This window comes from Phyllostomus hastatus, unplaced genomic scaffold, assembly GCF_019186645.2.
Source record: "Phyllostomus hastatus isolate PE091 unplaced genomic scaffold, TTU_PhHast_1.1 phas_contig_1162, whole genome shotgun sequence".
Classification (NCBI taxonomy): Eukaryota; Metazoa; Chordata; class Mammalia; order Chiroptera; family Phyllostomidae; genus Phyllostomus; species Phyllostomus hastatus.
The window spans coordinates 9,461,847-9,484,459 of NW_025333537.1; the positions used below are offsets into that span (position 1 = coordinate 9,461,847).

Sequence of the window (22,613 nt, forward strand, 5' to 3'; positions counted from 1 at the left end):
CCCCGCGGGGCAGGGACCGCGGGGCGCGGATCTTCCCCGCCACCCCGCGTGGGGTCCCGCAGGGTCCTGCTCTCTGCTCGGCTGAGGAGGCTGCTCCGGGGTGACAGCTGGCGCTGGCACGGGCCGTGCTTGAGCGCAGGGGCCCACTCCCACTCGCGTTCTTCCCCCGCCCCGAGACACAGTCCGCCCTCCGTGTCCGCGGGCGTCGCTTCCGGGAAGCCAACCAACGGCGGCGGGGGAACGTGTCTTCGCGTTCGCAGCGGCGGATTCCCACCCGCGGTTTGTCGAATCTGCGGAGGCCAAGGGCCGGCTGCGGAGTCACAAGTTGCACACGGGTTGGGGGGCGTGGGGGGGGCGCTGGCTGGCACCCCCAGCCTCGCGTCGTTCGAGGGCCGACTGGCACAGGCCTCCGTTCGGCCTCTCCCTGTGAACCGCTGACGTACCGTCCGTCTCGCTCTGTGACTTTGCCCCGAGGGGTTACTCCCTGCACCTCGCTTCCCCGGCCACCGCGTGGATTGCAAACGGGACCGCCCTTTTTGGCAATCTCTCTCCTGAATTTTTCTAGTTCAGCAATCAAGTCTTAAAATCCAGGAAGTCACTTTTGGGTTTTACTTGTGTCTCCCCAAGTTTTTGTTTGTTTTTCTCTTTCTTTTTTTTTTTTTTTAAGATTTTATTTATTTATTTTTAGAGAGGGAAGGGAGGGAGAGAGAGAGAAACATCAGCGTGCTGTTGCTGGGGGCCGTGGCCTGCAACCCAGGCATGTGCCCTGACTGGGAATCGAACCTGCGATGCTTTGGTTCGCAGCCCGCACTCAATCCACTGAGCTATGCCAGGCAGGGCTTTGTTTTTCTCTTTCTTACAAGTGAGAACTCTGGGCCCGACACCCACACCTGTGGGATCAACACAGTTGATGCCAGGCCCTGCATTCTCACTCCCCGGATCCCAAGGCCCAAGGCTGCCCGCAGGCCGGAGGAGAAAACCGGTCCCAGGAGAGAGAGCTACAACCACGACACCTCGTGTTCTGACAGCAAGCTGCCTTTTCCAAGACCAAGGAGGAACCTCTGGAAGCAAATGGGCCTCAGATCCACTCCCAGTGCCACCGCTGCCTGGCCCCAGCCAGGGAAGCGCACTCCCCCTCCCGGCCTCAGTTTCCTCATCTGTGAAATGGGAACACAGAGGATGAGGTGGTTCCCTACCCCACAGGGGAGGTCGGAAAATTCAGTACAAGCCTAAGGCATGTGTTCTCGGTGATGGGCACGTAACAGGCTCTCGGTAGGTGAGTTGTTTCTTCAGTCAGGCAACAAGTATTTGTGGAGCCATTGCCTTGAGCTGGTCATGAGCTGGGAACGAAATAAGTGAGTTCCATAGTGTATCCGGGGGTGAGCAATGCTTCGGGGAAAACAGAGAAGGGAGCTGGAGTGTGGCTCGAGAATGGCTGCTTCCCTAGGGTGGGCGGGACGGCTCCCTGAGAAAGTGACCTTGGAGCAAAGGTCTGAAGGGGGGGACGGGTGTCAGGGGACAAGCATTCCAGGTAGAGGGAACTGCCGGTGCCAAGGCCCCGAGGTGGGGCCTGTGCCTGATAACCTTAGAGAATTTTCAGTCCCCCTTCTCCCTGCCATTTTCTCCCTCAAAATTGACAAGCACAAGTGTTGCCGGCCCAAGCGCTGCTGACAGCATCTCTCGCCGCGACCCCGCCGCCTGTCTCTTCAACCTTGAATGCCTTTTTGGGTCTCAAGTGTCACCAGGTGGTGAGTGAGCTGCCCTTACTTCAGAAGAATGGCATGGGTGGGGGTGAGGGGGGGGACCTTAGGCGGCGTCCGCCCCCCCCCCATTACTGCCAAAAGTGGTCATGGGGTTATTTTTAAACACGGGGAGGAAGTATTTATTGTTCCGGCTGCAGAGGGCGGACAGCCTGTGGGATTGTTCTAGGGAATCAGCGCCGAGTCCTCTCCACCATGGTGAGTACCGAGGGCTCTGGGAGTGGAGGGATGCTGGGGGGGCAAGTAGGGGATGCCACCGACCGGCGGAGGCCCGAAGGGGAGCCGGGGGAGGTGGCTTTCGAGGACCCCAGGCCCTGGTGGAGAAAGCGCCGCTTGCTGTGTGCGCGCCGAGGAACCCCAATCGATGCCCTGATAAGCCACAAATAACAGCAGCTCCCGGGGACTTGCAAAAACAAAATAAGAGAGTTGGCTTTTTTATGGCTTGTCTACTGACCTCTGGAGGAATCAATAACTCCCAGGGCTGGCAAAATGGGATTGAACGCTTTTAAGGATCAAATTGTAATTCTTTTCTCTTGTTCAGGCAGCTGGGGAAAAGATCTTTTTGTTTTCACCTTTTGAACTTGCAAAATTAAAATCTGTCTCCATGTGTTGTGTGGTTAGGTGTCCCCCTCCCGAAGCAGGGAGCCCTCAAACTGGGGGCAGTGTCGGAGAGGGGTTGGGGGGGCACAAACCCTGGAGCCAGACTGCCCAAGTTCAACTCCAGCTCTGCTTTTTTTGGTGACTGTGTGCCCTTGGGCAAGTGACCCAACCTCTCTGAGACTCAGTTGCCTCCCCAGTAAAATGGCGCAGGAACAATAGCATCTATTTGGCAGAGCAGTCGTGAGGACTAAATGAAATGATGTATGTACAGTGTTTAAGCATTTGCTGTAACTATTTAAAGTCAGAGAGAAGAGCTGGGGAGGGGGGGATGTGAACTCGCTCTTCTCTGCAGTTTGCGCGGTGCAAGGCCGGAACATTTAGAGAGGTTTCGCTGCCATTTGAATCCAGGGAAAATCATGTGGAGGGGTCGGGGCGCTGTAACACCCTGAAAAAGCGTCATTTCATCTCCGCATTCCTCATGGTTTCGTGAGCCTGACTCCCCCCCCCACCCCCGCCCCAACCAGTCAGTTCCCCTTCTGTGCGCTGCTGAACTTTCTGTGAAGTGCATCGGAGCAGAAGCCGCTGGACCCGGCCAGGGCTGATCTGAGAGGGTTGCCTCCGTCCTCGGAGACACGTCTCCAGCTCTCTGAGTTTTCAGAAGGAGTGGCCACAAGATCCACAATCTCTCACGATCCACGAGAACCAGGGGGCCTTTGGGAAATGTCACTTGGCGTCTTTTTATCCCACCAGCATCACCGTTTTGAGAGGAGCGTGGACGCCACGCCCCCATTTCACAGATGAGCAGCTGAGGCTCACCCAGAACAGAGGCAGGGCCTGACCCCGTTTTCTCATTTCCAGCTTCTGACTGTTTTAATCGATGTCCCCCCACCCGCAGTCGCCCAAGAAAGCCAAGAAGAGACTAGAGGGAGCCAACTCCAACGTGTTCTCCATGTTCGAGCAGACCCAGATTCAGGAGTTTAAGGAGGTGCGTGCAGCTGGGGAATCTCCGGCCTGGAGGCAGACTCCCCCTCCCCCCCCCCCCAGTTCGGGAGCACCTTCCCCTCCCCCGAGTTCCCTGCAGGGACCTCTGGCTTAGATGTCTTTATCCTCCGAACAACCCCAGACTCGGTCTGCACATGCGCGTGACCCACTTGAAGAAATTATTTTTAATAACTGTTGCTAGTCATCAAAGTCAAGCCGTTTTGTGTGTGTGTGAAAATGTAGAAAAACTTTTCAGAAAAGCCTAAAGAAAATACTAACAACCTGTAATTCTACCACCCAGAGATAGATCCTCAGTTGGCATTTTGGCCCATACCCTTCAAATCACTTTTGTTACATATGTATATATTTCTTAATCAAAGTTACAGCCTTCTGCACACGCGGACTGGTGCCTGGTGCTTTTCTCTGAGCAATTAATTCAGTGACCATATTCTCTACCATTTATTTAAGCCACTTCCTATGGTGGGATGTTACATGTGTTTAGAATGTTTTACTTTTATACACAACACACATTTTTGCATGCATCTCTGGTTATTTCCTTGGAGTAAAATCCTAAAAGCAGAATTGCTGGGTCAAAGGAATTTTTTTTTAAAAAAAAAGGAACTAAACACAACTAGAACCACTGGTCCAAATTGTCCTCCAGAAACGAGGTGTGAATTCCTCCTCCTGCTGGCCCCAAGAGGAGAAAATGCTTCCCCCTGACACCTCTGTCAACACTGGGCATTCATAGTCTAAAACATTATTTTTGCCAGTGTGAGAGATGATGAAAAGCGGTATCTCTTGGATTTCAAATTTTACAGTCCTCGGTTCTTAAAAGCCAGCGGGGTCTGACACCCTGTCACATGCTGCCGGACTGTGCCCTTTGAGGCAAACGAAGTACCAGTTAGGCAAAAGCGTGCCGCCTCCTGAAGGTTTGGGAGGACAGACGATTCACTCGCTTTCCAGCAGCTGGGACGGGCGCGCCCCGCGTCACCCGCACGCCTGCCTGGCCCTTCACAGGAAGGCATGCTAAGCTACACTAGATGCCGGCGCGTTTGACAGCAAAGGGGGAACCATTGGGACTTCCAAATGGGACAGGCACACTTGCGCCGTTTGTCCCCACTAACATGCAGATCGCAGGAATGTCATGCCCCGTAGGCCACCAGGGAAAGAGGACTTCCTGGGGTGAAATGTCATATCTGAACCTGAAATAGTCACCTTCTCCCTCACCCCCTCCCAACCTCTGAGAGGAGGTCAGCTCCCAGTGGTGCGGGCAGGGGCTACGGATGCTTTCAACAATCAGCTGCGTCAGAGAGCCCAGAAAATGTCGAGATGACACGCCATTTGCAATACGCCTGGGCGTTCACAGAGCACCGCTGGGAGTCTCCCCGCCTGCTGGCTGGGGGGGACCACCGGCCCTCTCTCACGGATGGCATGGGCTGTCCAGGCGGGGGGCGGGCAGGAGACCCTAGTTTTTAACTGTTTTTTTTCCAACAACAGCAGCTTTATAGAAACATAATCCGCACACCACGAACCTGCATTTTTTAGGTACGTGTGCAATTCCGTGGCTGTTCAGGATAGCCACGGGGTTTCGTGACCATCCTCCCCCACCTAATTTCAGAACATGTTCACCACCCTCACCAGCAACCTCGTGCCCTTCAGCGGTCACTCCACACGCCTCCTCCCCCAGCCCCTGGCAACCACTGATGTATCTCCCGTCTCTGTGGATCTGCCTGTTCGGGACATTCCATCGAAATCGAATCCCACAACATGTGGCCCTTTGTGCCTGGCTTCCGTCACTCAGCATCCTGTTTCGAGGCTCACCTACCTGGTAGCATGTGTCATGGTTTCCTTCCTGGTGCCGGCGGAAGAGCACCCGCTGCAGAGAGAGGCCACAGTTCGCTCATCCGTCGCTCCTGCGATGGGCGTGTGGGCTGCTCGCAGCTTGGGGCTCTAACGGGTTGTGTGCGATGGACATTCGTGTCCAGGGTTTGGTGTGCACAGATGCTTTAACTCTCTTCACCAGAAACCCAGCAAATGAGTTGCTGGACCACACGGTAACTCTATGCCTAACATTTCCAAACCTTAGACTCTGGATCTGACGTCCTTCAGTGTTCCTTGAAAACCCCAGAATCCCACCCCCTCCACCCCGTGGCCCCCAGCCTCTGGGGCCCCTCCCTGCAATCGCTCCTGCCCTGACCGGCCAACTGCCCCCCTTCCACAGGCCTTCACCATCATGGACCAGAACAGGGACGGCTTCATCGACAAGAACGATCTGAGGGACACCTTCGCCGCTCTCGGTACGCTGCGCCCTCTAGGGCCGGGAGGTGGGATCACCGCCAGGGTGAGGAGCGTTTCCTCTTCCCAAGCAAGACACAGCTCAGGCAGGCGGGCCAGTCAGGGCAGGTTTCAGAGGGCAGCAAAGGAGGGCTGACTCTGTGAGTGCCCTCACGTTTTTTACTAACTTTTTCTCTGTGCGATTTGAATGCAGTGGTAGCTCACAATAGAAAACTTGGAAATCTTAGAAAAGGATAAAGAAGAAACACGACCCATTAGGCCACTCCCCACTGTTAACAGTCCAGCCCCCCAGTCTTTTCTAGGTGAATGGGGTGGGGAGTTAATCATTGGAATCATTCTATTTGGGAATCATTCTTTTTTTTTAAGATTTTTTTTATCAATCAAATTGGCTAAGAGATTGTATTTTATTCTGAGAGGAGGGAAGGGAGAGAGAATGAGAGGGATAGACATACTAGTGTGAGAGAGAAGCATCTACTGGTTGCCTCTCATACACACCCCCACAGCGGACTGAACCTGCAACCCAGGCATGTGCCCTGGCCAGGAATCGAACCCGAAACCTTTTGGTTGGCGGAACAACGCCCAATCCACTGAGCCACACTGGCCAGGGCTAGAATCATTTTATTTTGGCTCCAGCTCCTTAAAAGTTTACTTCTCAGCAGTGTGAGCGTAAGTCCACAGAGCTTCTTCCTAGCATCCACGCCCAGCATGCCCCTGCCCTCCTCCCACTCCCTGAACTCAGGCCCACCGTGGACAGCGGCCCAGGCAGCACACCGCGCGGTTCTACAGAGCAGCCACTGTGGGTCTTCCTATTTAAAACATCAACTATCTTAGCCCTGGCTGGCGTAGCTCAGTGGACTGAGCGCAGGCTGCGAACCAAAGTATCGCAGGTTCGATTCCCAGTCAGGGCACATGCCTGGGTTGCAGGCCACGGCCCCCAGCAACTGCACATTGATGTTTCTCTCTCTCTCTCTTTCTCCCTCCCTTCCCTCTCTAAAAATAAATAAATAAAATCTTTTTAAAAAGTTATGTCTTAAAAAAAAACATCAATTATCTTAAGAGAGGGGATCTTTTCCTAAAGGGGGATCTTTTTCTAATTTGCACAAAGGTGCCGTAGGGGCCTGTGGGAAGGGCCAGCGCAGGCGGCTGCACCGGAACCCCCACGGCTGCGTAGGTTACAGCAGGTGTGACCTGCACAGGCTCCCTCCACTGCTGCTGACCTGCCCCTCCCACCTCCGGCTGGGAAGAGCTAATTGACAAGATGGCCATTTCCCACTTGAGTAAAATGTTAAAATGTCTGTATACAGTGTCCCAGGTTCTAAAGACACTACTTTAAAAACCACTAACCCCTCCTACGTTGGAGATTGGGTTGCTTCCAGGTGTCTATTACAGGCAACACTGCCAAGAGCATCTTCTCACCTGACTCTTTGGCCCGCCCACTCGGTCTCGGCTGATTCCCAGACTAGGTGCCCCGGAGTGGAATTACAAGGGCAAGTGCCAGCCCGCTGAGAGCTGTTTCTGTCCCCACCCGGGGCCCTGAGTGCATGCTCTCTGTCCTAGGGCGTATGAACGTGCAGAATGATGAAATCGACGCCATGATAAAGGAAGCGCCAGGTCCCATCAACTTCACGGTGTTCCTGACAATGTTCGGGGAGAAGCTGAAGGGTAAGTCTGTGTGCATCTGTGTGTCTGTGTGTCTGTCTGTCTTTGTGTGTCTTCATCTTCGGGTGTGGATTCAAGCCCTAGGAGATAGACAAGGATGGCCAGCAGAGGGAGGCGGAGTGACACTGGGGAAAGAAAAGGAAAAACAAAGCAAAGCAAACAGCAGCTAACAGCGCTCCGCGCCTGCCCCGAGCCAGGCCTCACGCTGAGCATTCACGTGTGCAACCCCACCTAACAGCACCTGGGGGGTAGGTTCTGTGCCCACCCCCAGTGCACAGATGGGGAGCTGAGGCCCGGAGACAGAAAGTCACGTACCTAACACGCGCTGGAGTCCAGGTTCAAATCCCAGTCCTTCTAAATCTAGATCCACCTTTGAACTTGGGTTTTGCTCCAAAGTAATCAGATCCGCAGCCCACTCTTTGCAAAGGCTCAGTGCTCAGAGGAAGGCAGGGTCTCAGCAGGATAGACTGGCTGTGGCTCCCCGCAACCGGGGGGGGCGGGGGGTGCGGGGGGAGGCTTGGGTCCTGCCTCCTGGGGTACAACAGGTTCCCGGGCGTGTTTCAACCCCGCTTTCTGTTTCAGGGGCAGACCCCGAGGAGACCATTCTCAATGCGTTCAAAGTGTTTGACCCCGAAGGCAAGGGCGTGCTCAAGGCCGATTAGTGAGTGGGATCTGGGGGGGCGGACGTGGGTGCTCCCTGCTCCCCCCCCCGCCGCACCCTGGCCCACCTGGTGCCAACGCTGCTCTCCTCTCTCTGCAGCGTTAAGGAGATGCTGACCACACAGGCGGAGAGATTCTCCAAGGAGGAGGTAACAGAGCCCTTTGGGTGCTCACTGCACCCCAGCTCCCTTCTGGGGGCTGCGTCGCCCTCTTTTCTAAAACGCTCCCGACCCCACGCTGGGAGAGACCCTGCTGCTGCCCTTGCCGAGTTTCATTCCCTCAGTCACCCCGCGAGGCCAGAATGGGTACGACTGTCGTTTCTAGACGGAAAACTGAGGCCCGGGGAGGTAGAGTCGCTTGCCCGAAAGGACATCACGGATGCTACTGCAGGTCTGTCCGACCCCAGGCCTGCCTCCCCCGCAACGCAGGGCGCCTGGTTCGGCATCTGAGCGAGCACAGGGGGCGTGCAGGGTACCGGCTACTGCCGCAAAGGCTGCACCCAGCACGCTTCTCCCGGATGCCGCTCTTGTGAGATGCATCGCAGAGAATGTATTTGTTGCAGTAGTGTTGCAGCAGGTGGCAGTAACGTGTCTTTTATAATTTTTTTAAATCAGACTACATCAGTTTTCTGGCAGGTGGCAGTAATGTGCCTGCAGGAAGGGACACTTGCTAATTCGCCAGGAGTCCTGGATGAACAGGCAACGGCCCCGTCATTGCTGATGTTTACAACAGACCCTTCGCAGGCCTGGTCCCGTCACGTTCCACATTCCACGAAAAACTTTATTTAGATTTTCCCTCCAACACTTAAGCAGCTGGAAGAGCCTGCCTGCGCCTCCCACCAGCTCTGTGACTGGGACCGGCTCCGTGACGTCCCTGGGCCTCAGTTTCCCCATCTGTAAAGCCAGGCCAGTGCCACGGCCTGCCCCCTAGCGCACAGTGGGGACGAAACGAGGCAGTACGTGCAAAGTGCTGACGCGTGATAAGGGCAGCGTTATCCCGAGTTGGCGATCAATAGTCTATATATTAAAAAAAAAAAAAAACAGTCATTATTTTTTAAATGTGGAAATTGCATTTTTTAAAAAACATCTAGATTCCTAGAATCAGAGTCCCTCAGAGTCTGACCCCATTGCCCACATGGCCACATTCAGCTGGCCCTCAGCAGTTGCCACTTCTGTAAGTGGCCCACGTGTCCCCACTTTGCCACAGTCCCCACCAGGCCCAGCAGACTCCCTCACAGCCTGTTACCCGCCGCAGCTTGAGTTCCGAGGAACATCCCCGCAAGGGGGCCCCTGGGCTCAGCCCCTGGGAAGGAAGGGCGAGGGAGCAGGGGGCTCAAGGGGGATGCTGGCCTGAGGTTCAGGCCCAAAGGACATCCTGGTCCGCTCTCCCTGGGGCTAGAACAGCCCGTCTGAGAGGTCCCAAGTTGACCCCACACCGACCAGGTGGCTATGGGCTTCCCCAGGGAGGGCGTGACCTTGGGCCCTGCTGCTCTCTGCCGCAGCTGGGTGACAAGGACTTCCCGGGGGGCAAGGGGATCTGGTAGTGCATCTCCACGTCTACGACCCCCCACACCTCCCTGACACAACCCCTGACACAACGGGTGCCCCGTCCCATATCCCCCTCCCACCTCCCTTCCCATCATCCTCTGCACCTCTCGCTGGTTCTTTTCAGATCGACCAGATGTTTGCCGCCTTCCCGCCTGACGTGACTGGCAACTTGGACTATAAGAACCTGGTGCACATCATCACCCACGGAGAAGAAAAGGACTAAAGGGAGGGGCTCGCTGCTGGGCCTGGGCCTGGGCCTGTCTCTGTGGGCAGGGCGGTGCCTGCTGTCCTCGCCCTCGGCCCAGAAAGGCCGCCATCCCTGCCCCTGGCCTCCGAGCCTTCTGGCTGCCTCTCACATCTACCTCCACCTTCCGTGCAGCCTGGGCGGCTCCGCAGTGCCACGAGGCCGCACACACTCTGCAGGTGGAAAGCCACGCAGGGGCCTCTTCAAATAAACCAGAGGTCGTGCATCTGTTCACAGCGTGTCTCTGACCCAAGTGCCTGGAGTAAGGTTGGCCCTTTGCTAGGTCCCACGGAGGCGGCGAACAGCCTGGTGGTGGCCGCGCTGTGGTTAGCGCTGAGTCTCGGAGACTCTTTTGTTTAACGCAGGCCTCTGCAGCCACTCAGGACTGTCGCTGTCCAGGGTCACACTTTACGGGGACATTAATGAGAGGAGCACGGCCCTTTCTCCCAGGGAGCTCCAGCGTTTGCAGAGCTCAGCTCCCTTGCACCCGCTCCCCTGGGACGCCAGCGGAGAGCTCCTCCCACGTGTGCACGACCGGCCCCAGGATGTTTTAAAAGGAAGGGGCCTCGCATGCATAATATGGTACATTTGCCCCCCCCCAAAATCACATCTGCTCATTGTAGGAGGTCAGTTTCTAAGTTTAGATAAAGGAGAACTTGTCTGTACTTCTCTCCTGGCAAACTGGGGGAGGGGTACCAATTTCTGACCCTGTCTGAGGTCCAAAAACTAGGCCTGGGCTTGAATTCACTCTTGGTTTTGAGTGATCAAAGTCACTGTTAATGCATTTGGGTCTACCCGGGCTTGTAAGAACCCCAATTTAGGAAACAAATGGGTTCCCATAACTAAGAAGTCCGAGGGCTTCAGGCACAGCTGCATCCAGGAGCTCAGACAGGGCCACCAGTCCCCAAGGAGGCTTCACCACTGCTCTACTTCCTATCACGTTGCTCTGCTCTCAGCTCCCATCTCTCCCCTCAGCAACCTTCCTGGAAAGAGGGCCCGTCTCTCCCCCCCAGCTCCCTGCCAGTCCCAGAAAAGGGCCTCCGGGGTACCTAGCCAACCTGAAACAGGTGTAGTGCTCCGACTGGCAGACCTGGGTCACATGATGAACCCTTGTCCTGGAGCTAAAATCAGCCCCTTCCCCAGCCACACAGCTGTCCCCCAAAGGCAAATCCAGGCGCCTTTCAGGAAGAAGTGGAGGTGAACATCACACTCACACGTTGTTAAGAGAATCCCAGGAACTCAGGACAGCCAAAGCGAAGGATGGGGTGGGAGCTGAGAGCTGAAACGGGACGGGAGCAGTGGCTGGGCTCACCCAGAAGGCACGATGGGGCCCAGCGGCTGGAAGAGCCAGCGCTGGAGCGGGCCCCCCCGCCCCCCGGCTCAAGAACAGCAGCAGAGCCCCTACAGGCGGAGCTCTGGGCCCGCTCCCTCTGCCCGAACCACGACCTCACCCCCTGGCTTCCGGGGCCTGGGGCCCCCTTCAAAGCCAACAGCGAGCTGGACAGGCAGGGATGGGGGGACCCCCACCCCATGGCGACCCACCCTGTTCCACACACTGCCCGCAACCTGCTGCCTGGGTCTCCTGCAGAAGCCTAGCCAGGCGCCGGGAGACCCCGGAGGGGCCCCGGCTCAGGGCAGTCAAGTGCAGCCTGTGTTTCGGGGCACGGCGTTCTGGACACGGCTCTACAGTGCCACGTTCACCCTACACACACACACACACAGATTCAGACACAGAGCTTACGTGGCTCCGGTTCCTGCCTGTGAGGGGCTGCTGCACCCGTGGGACTCCGGGGCATGCAGACCAACATTGTGGCTTCCCCCGACCCCTACACTCCACTCATCCCTGCTTCACCCAGAGGAGCGGCCGAGGGGTGGCCCGTGCCGGGCACCCTCTCGGGTTCTTGGGGGCCATGGTGACTCACTCAACTCTTGCATCCTGTGTCGGCTTTGGAAGGCAACCCCCCCCCCACCCCGCTCCTCTGCCCTGTTCCGGGGTGGCTCCTGGCGCCCCAGCCCCCGGCAGCGAGTGTGAAGAGGCACTGGGGTCACAGAACAAAACGTTTATTCTCTCCGGTTGTGGCACAAATGCGGCCCCGTCCACATCAGACCGTCGGCTCCTTCTCGGGCCTCAGGTCGTCCCCCTTTTCAGGGACGCTGCCCAGCTGAAGTCCCGCCGAGACTCTCGCATGGTGTTGTGGCTGAGCACCATCTGCCGCAGGCTGCTGTGGTCCAGGGGCTGGTCCACTGCGCGGGAAAGGAGGCATCGGATGCAGCCCACGTCCTTCCCCGGCCGGTGCCTCAGGCCCCATTCACGGGTGCCCAAGGCAGGGACGCCACCGCCTGGTCTGCAGGTCCTCCACAGCACGGGGGGCCGGAGTGTGACCGTTCTCGGGGTTCAGGGAGGAAGAGGTGCCCAGGGGTGCCCAGACAAAAACTGTTTTTCTCTCCCAGGTGAGTCTGATTTAAGCTCCAGGGCACAGGGCCACCGTGGGAGGTTGTTCAGGACGGAGGACCAGGTGGAGACAGGTGAATGAATGAATGGGCTGAAATCCAGCCCCCGCCTGATTGCCAAACCATGTCCACGCAGACCGGGCACTTCTAACTACTGTCGGGGCTGCCTCTCCCAGTTCACACACAGCAGCCAGAGGCTAGTACGCTAAGAGAGCCCAGGGCTCATCAGCCTTCCCTTGAGTGGAGGAAGGGAGGAGAAGGCCTCTTCTGCAAGGCCGTGACCCTGGGAGCCAGGCCCCGCCAGCCTCCTCCTCAGGACCTCAGAGGGCCAGGGGGCGCTGTCCGGAGGGGGCTGACGCCAGACCCAGCTCCTGCTCCCGCTCCGTTTCAGGTTTCTCGCTGAAACCGAACTGCAGGTGCGTGCGTGTGCGCACACAGGCGCGTTGGCAGGCCCCGCCCCCCAGCCTCGAAGCCCCCCGCACGCTAGAAACGCTGCTCAGAGAAGAGGGGCAGCTTTTTCAAAACCTACCACTGAAGTGACGGAAGGTCATTGTAAAATAAGAATTCGAACAACACAGAACTGTTTAGCTTAGAAATGTAAAGCTCTCTGCAAACTGCCTCCCAGAAGTATCCCCTGTAAGTCAACCGATACAGCCTCTGTGTTCTGGTTGGCATGGTCAAGACACCTCCTGCTCTCCTCCTCTTCCTCCTCCTCCTCTTCCTCCTCCTCCTCTCTCTCTCTCTCTCTCTCCCCCCGCCTCCACCACCCCCTGTCATGTATCAAGGTTAGGAAGGCCTGCCCCATGCATCGCAGGGCTGTAGCTGCTTCCCTGGCCAAGTTTACCCCTCAGGAGGAAATCACCCCTGGCTGAGAACCACTGAATGTATATATATATAATATTATATACATTGCATTCTGCTTAGTAGCTGCCTCCTATTCCACTGTATGTAAGAATGAATCGTAACTCGTTCAACCAGTCTCTACTGGATGGGCATTTCAGACATTTCCAATGTGGGGTTACAGTGAACCTCCCCCTACCTTCCTCGTAGACCCCTGAAGATGTTTCTCCTGGAGGACCAGCTCCCACGGGTGGGATTCCGGGTTTATTGGGCGTATCCGTCTCTCAGGCTTCCCACGCATGTTGCCAAACTGCCCCCCAGCAACCGGTGGGGCCGATTCCAGCCCCATCTTCAGAGATCAGGGCTGCCCCCCACCCTCTCCCCCGGTGAGGGGGAGTGTCATGAGCTTCCGCCTCAGAGGGGCAGGAAGACAGACCAACGGGCCAGGGCCAGAAGGGCCGCAGTTAAGGCTTCTGGCGTGAACCCCGGCGCAGCTGCGTGAGCCGTGGGGTTGGGGACCACCAACAGGACAGGGCCCAGGGAGGTCATGGGTGGCGTGAGACTCAGGAGCAGAGGGTGAGGGCGAGAGATGAGATCGGGGAATCTCGTGAGCCCACAACTTGCCAATTTGGAAACTTCCGGGCATTTCAAGTTTCATTGTAAATGGTCACAAAGTCACTGTGAATTAAACGTGTCCAGGATAACTAAACTTTAGGATCTGTGGGTCGGCCACAGGGCCGTGGGGGGAAGCGCCCCCAGACAACCGTGTCATGTGGCCACATCCAAGACGGTACCCAGTGAAAGTGACGGGCCCCGGGGCTCATAAAGGGGGGGTAAACCGAGGCCCAACACTACAACCCTCTAGAGCAAAGGCTTCCTACACACCCTTCGCCCAGCAGCTGGGGGGGACCGGAGGGGAAAGAGAACTCACCTTCATCCAGCCTGTCGCTGAAGGGGTCAGACCCGAACACCGGGGGGAGGACCTTGAGGGCCTCTGCGTTCTTCAGGATGGTGGCGCCGCCCCAGAAAGGGTTGGCGAAGAGCGGCGGGTTCTCGGCCTCCGCCCCTTCCATCTCCAGGATCCGCTTGTAGGACTCCAGCAGCAGGAGGTCATTGGTCTTCCTCTCGATGATGGCTGGGGAACACCAAGGCGAGTAAGGTCACTGCCAGGAGACCCGGCTGCGGGCGATCTCGGGGTGGTGCCCCCCTTCCTGCTGCCGAGGAAGGGAAGGGACAGGAAGTGGAGGGGGGGGCATGAGCTCCTGTCAGGACAATGGCTTTATAAATAAGGTATAAATATAAATATGCAGATATGCATACAGGACATAAACAGCTATACAGTGTATTAACAGTATTAAGTTTTTATGAGAATGAGGCGATTAGGGAAAAAGTATCCAAAAAGGCTCCTTAGAAGGCTGAGAAACACTGGCTGTACAGTAAAAGTTGGAAGCCGTGGGCAGCCCTGCTTTAAACCACTGATTTTTCCTTGGAGTTCGCTCTGTCCCAGGCTTCCAGGCCTTCGCCCATGCTGTTCCTTCTGCCTGAAATGCCTTTCCCTACACCCTCCTCAGAGTGACCCCTACCGATGTTTGAAGACTTAGGTCAGGCCTTACCACCTGCAGGGACATTTCCCTGACCTGCCTAGGTTGGGGGAACGGTCCTCCTCACTGCCTCACATAGTCCCATGCAGTCCCTGGACTCTGTCATTCCTTCCTTCCTTCCTTCCTTCCTTCCTTCCTTCCTTCATTCATTCATTCATTTCACAGGTGATTATTGGGTGCCCCCCATGCCAGGCACGGTGCTAGAGACCGTGGCTACATGGAGGAAAAAAATCCAGTAACACACCAGCAGCCCCTGCCCTGATAAACATCATACGCTTCGGTGTTTGTGGGAAGATGGAGAGAAAGACAAGTTCAGCAAATAAACACGGAGACCCCTCACCACCCAGATGCTCGTTATCTGGATCCGGTGACTACTGGATTTGGATGAGTTGAGAAAGACAAATCTCACAGTACCTACACTGCTGCCATTCTTGCTGTGAATCAGGGACCGAAAATCTGCATCTGGAGCTGGCTATCAGATCTCAGGAACCTCACAGGTGCCAAGAGAGAGAACCACCTGCAGACACACCGGGTGAGCACGCAGGAACAGGCCTGCCGCGGGAGGAACTCGCAGCAGGGGGCGGGGTGACGGGCCCCGGACAAGGCAGCGGAGGGAGGCCTTGCTGGGGAGAGGACATTTCAGCTGAGATCTGAGGCTGAGGAAGAACCGAATACGGGACAGCGATTCCAGGAGCGGCCTGTGCAGAGGCCCAGGGGTGGGGGGGAGGGCTGGAAGTGGAGAGAGGAGCACGATGTGACCGGAGGTGCTGAGCGAGGAGGGAGAGCAGGACGGGGGATGAGAAATGGAAGCTGGGCCCACGTTCTGAAGAACCAGACAGGCTGTGGGCAGGAAAGAGTTAACGCAGACGTCCTGATCGCTGTCCTTCCAAAGGCCCTTACCCGGCATCAGGGAACCTGGATTGCAGGAAGGTGTCCACCACCATTAACCAATAAGAGTGGCTCACTCTGCCTAAACTGTGTGTACAAAAAAAAAAGAAAGAAAGGAAAAGAAAAGATGTGGTGCTTTATGCTAAACACCTGCTTTCCTCCCTGGGAGTCTGAATTTGGGTGTGGACTAGTCTCGAACGAGCTTTCCTGGTTGACGCATTTCATGTGTATCGTCACAGCTCGTGCACGGCTGGGGGACCGAGTCCTGTCTGACCTCCTTGCCTCCTCCAGACCTCACCCCCAGCGTCTCTTCCCTTTGCCGATTTTGCTGTGGATCCTTTGGCTGCAGGGAGTCCTAGCCGTGAGCACCACCGTGTGCTACGTCTGTGAGCCCTCCTCACGACTCACTGGCCGGGCAGGAGGGGCCACCTTAGGGAGTCTGCAGACACAGCCTGTGTGACTAAGAACCTGAGCTTTTCTGTTACAAGCAGTGGCGGCCGTTCATTCCAACTGTCATCCTCTGGGTAGGCACATCCCTCCCTCTCTGTGCTGAGCCCAAGGCCTATGACTAGAGATGTGTGTGTTCTGCTTAATAGGCACTGGCCACGTGCCAGGCACGGCTCTGGGCGCTTGTATTTCCTCCTTTCCGATCTGTAAGCTTCTCATTTCTTTTCCTTGTCTCGTTGCCTTGGTTAGGACAACCGAGACAATGTCCAACAGGAATGCTGGGAGAGCAGACATCCTTGCCTTATTTCTGATCTTAGAGGAAAAACATTCAGTTTTTCACCATTAAGTATGAGGCTACTTGTAGGTGGGGTTTTTTTTGAGAGTTTTTATCATGAATGAATGTTGAATTTTGTCAAATGCTTCTGCTGCAACGATCATACAGTTTTTCTCTAAGAACTATTCATTTACTCAATCCTCCCAATAACCTTATAAGGTAAGTATTGGGTTTATCTCTTACATCTTTTCTTTCTTTTGTGTGTGTGTGTGTGGAAAAAAAACTAACGCGCAGAGAGGTTCAGAAAGTTGTCCAAAGTCACACAGCATATAAGAGTAGACCAGGATTTGAACCCAGGCAGGCTGGCATTACTGCTCACACGCTCCACCACCAGACTCACTACCACCAAAACAACAAGTCCTCATGCCTGGTTACAGAACACTCTGGAGATGGTTCCTAAGAGTTCAGCGGGGCCAGCTTGACTCACCGAAATACTGAGAAAGGTTGGTATCCGTGATTTTCCCCGTCTCCCCTAACTGCACCAGGATCTTGGTGGCATCACAATTTATCTTCTTAAAAAGACTCTCCACTGAGCTCTTGAGGTCCTCCAAGGTCTTGCTGATCTCCTTGTAGCTGTTCTCATACATATCCGCCTCCTCGGTGGTCTTCTTTAGTTTCTCCTGGAGGCAGACCCCGATTGCCACCCAGGTCAGCCAGGCTGCCACCCTGGGGTCAGCCCACCCCTGCAGCCTTTCAGGGGGAATGAGGGCTCAGGACCCTGTGAGGCCAGGGTCTCCAAACTCCAGGTTTTCAAACCTCGAAGGGGTCAGGAGATCAATTGAATGAGCCTCAAATCAGCATTAAAAATAAAAGAATTAAATAGAATGGAAGAAAAAAATGCTAGTATGCACTGCAGTTAATAAAGGTAAGTATTGTTTAAGGTGGGTTTTATTTTACTTACATATAAGTATGTATGCCTACATGTGTACTGGATTCATGGTTTGTTTGTTTGTTTTTAATTAAAAGCTGGTGACTCATTTTTTTAAAAACTGTGGCCCACAGGGAAAAAAATACATTTTACATTTGCAGCCTAATACCTACCTACCCACCTACATATGTGTGTGTGTGTTTATATATTAACTAATCAAATGAAATTAAAGTTTCACAAATCAATATTCCTAGTGTATGTATGTTCTAATATCTTCTGTTCTATTCTGTTCTATGCTTTTCTGCCTTGTTATTGTTAAACGCTGGTTGCAATCCGACAAACCGACTTCAGCCCTCGCAGCTTAAAATACATTGATGGCTCCAGCCCATGGTCTCGAAGTGGTGCCCCAGAGCGGCAGCCCCGGCTGGACTGGAGAGCTTGTCAGAAATGCGCATTGGGGCTGCGGTCCAGACAGGCTCTGGGGGCGGCCGGGCAGTCCGTGCTTTAGTGAACCTCCGGTTGACTCCAACTCACAGTGAGGTTTAAGAACCTCTGCGAGCCCTCTGGCTTGCAATCTTGGCTTCAAGTTAATGTCACCTAGGAGCTTTAACATATCGGCTGCCCAGACCTCAGTCCCAGAGATTCGTTCGGAGCCGCCGCTGGTCTGGGGTGCAGCCTGGGCGTCGGGAATGCTCAAGTTTCCGAGGTGTCCCGACTCGCAGCCTGGCTGAGAACCACCGATCTAGGCTGAGAGCTCCAGTGCCTCCTGCGCCTCCTTCTGAGTCCTCCCCTTGCAAAGGTGAACCGGGCCCAGCAAGGACCGACCGCATTCCCCAGGGCTCTGTCTCAGATCGTGATTCCCAGGGGTCAGCCCCATCCACACCCCCACTTTCCAGGTGAAGAAACTGAGGCTCTCAGGCAAACAGCCAGGAGAAGGGAGCCAGGATTCCAACTGTCTCTCAACCGCTACCCCAGGCAGCTTCCTGTTCCAGCTGCATTCTCCTCCTGGGACAGCAAGAGCTGCCCTCGCATTCTAAAAGTGCATCAGAAGTTCACGTGATCAAAATTTTTTAAAAAAGCCTGATGTGACGGTGATAACATGTGTCCAACACCTAAAATGCTCCAGGCATTTTGTATGCACCATCTCAATTTATCTGCATAACGGTCCCCATTTTCAGATGAGGAATAATGAGGTCAGAGAAGAAACGGGAACTTGTTTTTAGCTCCCTGCATCAAGTCATCTAACTACCTGACCTTGGGCTCAACTCTTTATTTGGACAAGGGGAAAGTAGCAGTCCTATGAAATGATTATTATCTCCACTTGACAGGCGAGAAAACTGAGGCTCAGAGAGGTTGAACCACTTTCCCAAAGTCACACAGCTAGGAAGGGACTTTCCTGAGAGTCACACCCGAGCATTGGTTCCCAGGGCCTGGCTGCTTAACTCCTATGCAAAACCCGTTTAGAAACTGGCCCCGCTTCTCCCAGGGGCGGGGCGGGGAGGGGCGGCAGATGGCGAAATGGAAGGTGTGTGGAAAGGGCCCAAGAACAGAGCAGGTGGAAGTGACCTTTATCAGGAGCTAAGCACGCATCTCGTGAGCCTATAGTTACTAAGACAAATTCTCCTGCATAGAGTACTTGCATTTGAAAAGGCTTCCAGGAGTCCCGTTAGATCCAAAGAAGGAAGAGCTGATGGTGGGAGACATTCTTGGGGTTGTCTGGTCAGCCTCCTGGGGAGATGCAGGAGGCTTCTCCAGAAGCCTTGGAGCACTTGCCTCAACCCCAAGAAAGCACCTGGACGCTGGGTGACCCTAAGCCGAGGACGTGGGACCACAGGCCTGTGCCTGGCTTAGGGAGGGTCTCCTTGAACTTGGGCCCTGCCTGGAAATCTAATTCTTCATTCCTGGGTTCCTGGGGCTGGCCTCTCTGAGCCGCAGCAGCTCCATAGGCAGTATGTGCTTTGCTGCCCTCCAGTGGCCCAACAGAGAATGGCACCCGCTGTGGCTGTGTACCGCCGTGGCTGTGTACACAGCCGTGGCTGTGTACCAGGTGCATGCTAACAACAGAAATAAGCCCCAGAGAAGGGAAGGGAAATGACCTAGGAGCACAGTTCCTGGGCCAGAAACTATTGGATTAAAACGGCTTTGCACTCAACTCTCTGAGTTCACATCGTTGGCAGGTGTTTGCTACCTATTCCCCCTTTATACCTGGATAACAAAACCCTGATTGTACTTAAACGGCATTTCCAACTCTCCTTCGCAATGGGGAGGGCCAGTGTGGCGTAAACACAGGAGTCCCTGGCTGGGGCTTCAGGGAAAGAACTTTAAGCCAAATGACTCACTGGCAAGGCCTTTTTTGTTGTTGTTTTGTTTTGCCTTTCCCACTTTCTTCCTATCTGGAATGTGCATGTTATGGCTGGACCATCAGCAGCCATACTACAACTAGGAGGCATCCTAGGGAATGTAAGCCACACACTAAGGGTGGCAAAACAGACAAGGGGAGCCTGGGTCACTGATGATGTCATGACCAGCCCTGAAGTGCCTGTCTTCAGACTTACTTCTTAACAAAGTAAATAAACTTCTGTGTTTTTAAAAGGTTTTATTTACTTACTTTTAGGGAGAGGAGAAGGGAGGGAGAAAGGGAGAGAAACATCAATGTGCAAGAGATACATGGATCGGCTGCTCTCACTCGCCCCACACTGGGGATCTGGCCCACAACCCAGGCATGTGCCCTGACCGGGAATCAAACCGGTGACCTTTCAATTCACAGGCCAGCGCTCAGTCCACTGAGCCACACCAGCCAGGGCTAAACTTCTGTCTAGATTAGGCCACAGTTATTCGGAGGCTCTGTTGTTAGCAGCTAACTACAGTGCAAAGCTCATACAGTGTCCCAGATCCATGGTGTCGGCCAAGTGGCTCTGCCTCCCTGAACCTCAGTGTCCTCACTATAAAATGGAGAGATCGCAGCGTGTACCCCACGGGGCTGTTGAGAGGGTTAAATGAAACAGCGCAAGCAAAGCACTCAGCCTAGTGTTACTGGTATGTGGTAATGGCTCAGGAAATGTTTGTAATAACTATGATTCGTGGAGAGTGGGCTCCAGCGAGGACAAGGGGGAGAAGGCAGGAGAGCCTGAGGCAGGCATCTGTCTGCCACTTGCCAGCCTGGGAGGAGGTTCCAGGTGCGCGGCCCTGGGCTGGGCTCCCTAAAGCCTTTGCAATGGACAGGCAGGCCCTAGAGGCAGAACTCTGCAGCAAGACCTGCAGCAATGGCTGCCCGCGACCAAGGGCCCAAACCTGTCGATCATGACTCAGGCCAGCAGAGACTCACAGGGCGGGTGTCTCACTCCTCCTGAGAACCAACTGACAGGCTGCCTGACAGACAGACGGATGCCGGACACCCCCCACCCCCGGCCCGAGTCCCTCCCTCCCCGTCCTGGTCTTACCTCCAGCTGCCTCAGGACGGAGTAGTTGTCATCCTGGGACGTTTTCTGCTGGGACTGCAGGAGGGCGATCTCATTCTGCCCGGGAGAAAACCAGACCGTGAGGAAAAGTGGGTGCTTCCGTCCCCGCCGCACCTGAAGAGGAGCCTGTGCCTCAAGGAGTCGAGGAAGATTTAAATCATCCCACCCAAGGAGCCCAGGACCCCCGAGCCCTCTCTGTGCCCCTGGAGGTCTCCTAATCAAAACAACAGTGAGGGCCTGGGAGGGTGGGCAGCTCATTTTTTCTGGATAAATGTCTAGAACAGTGTGGTCAATACAGTTTCCTGAGATGGCAGCAACGTTGTCTGCCCCATCCAGTACTACAGCACCAGCCACACGCGAGCATTGCACACTTGAAATGTGGCTAGTGCCACGGAGGAACTAATTTCTAAGTTTCCTTTAAATTAAACTTAAATCGTGGCTACTGTAATGGACAGGGGGCTCCGGAGCAGGGTCCTCGCGTCGGAATCCCTTGGGAGCCTGTGGAAACACTGAGTGCCGGCCTCACCCCCCAAGGCTCGGACCCGGCAGCTCTGCAGGTGCCCATGAGCGTGCCTTCCTAAGACGCTCCCAGGAGGTGCTGCCGCTGCTGCCGCCGCCGCCGCCGCCGCCGCCACTGCCGCTGCGGTTCAGGGGCCAGATCTGAGAACCCCTGGCTAGACCAGCACGTCCAGGTATAGAAGGTGCGCACCTTCTGAATGATCAAGTCTCTCCCTAGGAATCCGTCCCATGGAAATAACAGGATGAGTGGGCAGAGGTGGCCGCTCCAGGCTGTCCACTGCATTATTATTGACAATGGCCCCCACTGGGGACATCCTAAATGTCTACTGATAGGGGGTCGGTTTAGTCAATGATGGTACATGCATATCATGACGGGGAAGGGTCTCAAATAAAACTGTGGTTTCAATGCAGAGTCGTGGCCCCTTCTCAGAGAACCTAGGTTTGTAGGTATGGGATAGAGCCTGGGGAAAATGCATTTTTAAGAAGCATCTTGTGATTCTACCACAGAGCACCCAGGATCCGCAGAGCCACGAAAAGGAACATAGAAGGTGTCGGGAGGCACCTGGGATGCACCGTTGGGGAAAGAGTTTGCATCCATCCTAACGCCAGAAGCAGGCTGTGTAGCTAAGAGAAAAAGTACCATGATGGTGGTGAATGGGAAAGATCTAGGTCCACTCCATTCACGAACCATTTCCTGGCCGGTCAATTTACAAATGGGGTCCTCAGATCCCTCTCTATGGCTTCACTCTGTCACTCCACCGGGACTAGTAAGTGCTCCTTCCGGGAAAAATGAGAATTCGGGGTCCTGCCAACTCCCAAACCGTCCTTCCATCATTCCTTCAGACGTTTGCGAAGACCGTCCCTGCGATACTAAATATGGCCACCAGAGGGCAGTGGCGCAGCACCGAAACGCGAGGTCCTGAACTCACAGCGGGCGGCGGCTCTGCAGGAATGAGGCGGCCGCGGGGAGGGTTATAGGGGCAGGGGCGCTCAGCCTCCCGTGGGGGAAGAAAAGAGGGCCGGAGTCGTCAGATCTGACTCTCCGGGAGAACTCAGAAGTCCAGAATTTCATGTGGAATATCTTGATTTTTCAATGCTGGCAACTAATCAGTGTAAAATGTTGGAGGCGGTGAAGAACAGGCGAAAGAAGAATGAAGGCAGCCGGCGCCCAGCTCAGGGCCTCTGGCCACAGTCCTCCAGGGAGGGGTGAGGCCAGGGGTTAGAATTCTAGTTGTCTTCAACTTTTTTTAAAAAAATCCGAGCCCTGCTTTGAGCAGGGGTGCCACAAGAAGGCAGAACACTGGGGTCTCAGACACCTCTCTCCCCACCCCTACATCCGGGGCTGCTCTGTGTTATGCTTTATATACAGTGGTGGTTCCTCATAACCTGGGTTTAAACAAAAAAAAAATGCTCTATCAATTTTTTTGGTAAAAGTTTGGAAACTACTGCTCCTGTCCAAGC

The 22,613-nt window shown here is 55.0% G+C and overlaps 2 protein-coding genes across 2 annotated transcripts in view; one reads left to right on the forward strand and one right to left on the reverse strand.

Moving 5' to 3' along the window:
• The first annotated feature begins 1,862 nt into the window (after nucleotides 1-1,862).
• On the forward strand, nucleotides 1,863-9,980 carry MYL2 (myosin light chain 2). Its single transcript, XM_045846152.1, has 7 exons — nucleotides 1,863-1,958; nucleotides 3,256-3,345; nucleotides 5,563-5,638; nucleotides 7,194-7,298; nucleotides 7,878-7,956; nucleotides 8,056-8,104; nucleotides 9,627-9,980. The coding sequence occupies exons 1-7, from the start codon at nucleotides 1,956-1,958 to the stop codon at nucleotides 9,723-9,725; spliced, it is 501 nt and encodes a 166-aa protein (XP_045702108.1). The 5' UTR covers nucleotides 1,863-1,955; the 3' UTR covers nucleotides 9,726-9,980.
• Nucleotides 9,981-11,874: 1,894 nt separating this feature from the next.
• Nucleotides 11,875-22,613, reverse strand: part of CCDC63 (coiled-coil domain containing 63) — a 29,061-nt gene continuing 18,322 nt past the window's right edge. Inside the window, exons 8-11 of the mRNA XM_045845419.1 lie at nucleotides 20,616-20,690; nucleotides 16,735-16,927; nucleotides 13,969-14,172; nucleotides 11,875-11,990 (exon numbers count right to left, since the gene is read on the reverse strand). Of these exons, the coding sequence (XP_045701375.1) occupies nucleotides 11,875-11,990; nucleotides 13,969-14,172; nucleotides 16,735-16,927; nucleotides 20,616-20,690 (588 nt within the window). The remainder of the gene's footprint in view (nucleotides 11,991-13,968; nucleotides 14,173-16,734; nucleotides 16,928-20,615; nucleotides 20,691-22,613) is intronic.

Excerpts from the sequence above, each read along its gene's own strand:
- MYL2 (XM_045846152.1), top strand. Across the intron at positions 3,346-5,562 it reads AGATTCAGGAGTTTAAGGAG|GCCTTCACCATCATGGACCA; the intron begins GTGCGTGCAGCT and ends CCCCTTCCACAG. Across the intron at positions 7,957-8,055 it reads GGCGTGCTCAAGGCCGATTA|CGTTAAGGAGATGCTGACCA; the intron begins GTGAGTGGGATC and ends CTCTCTCTGCAG.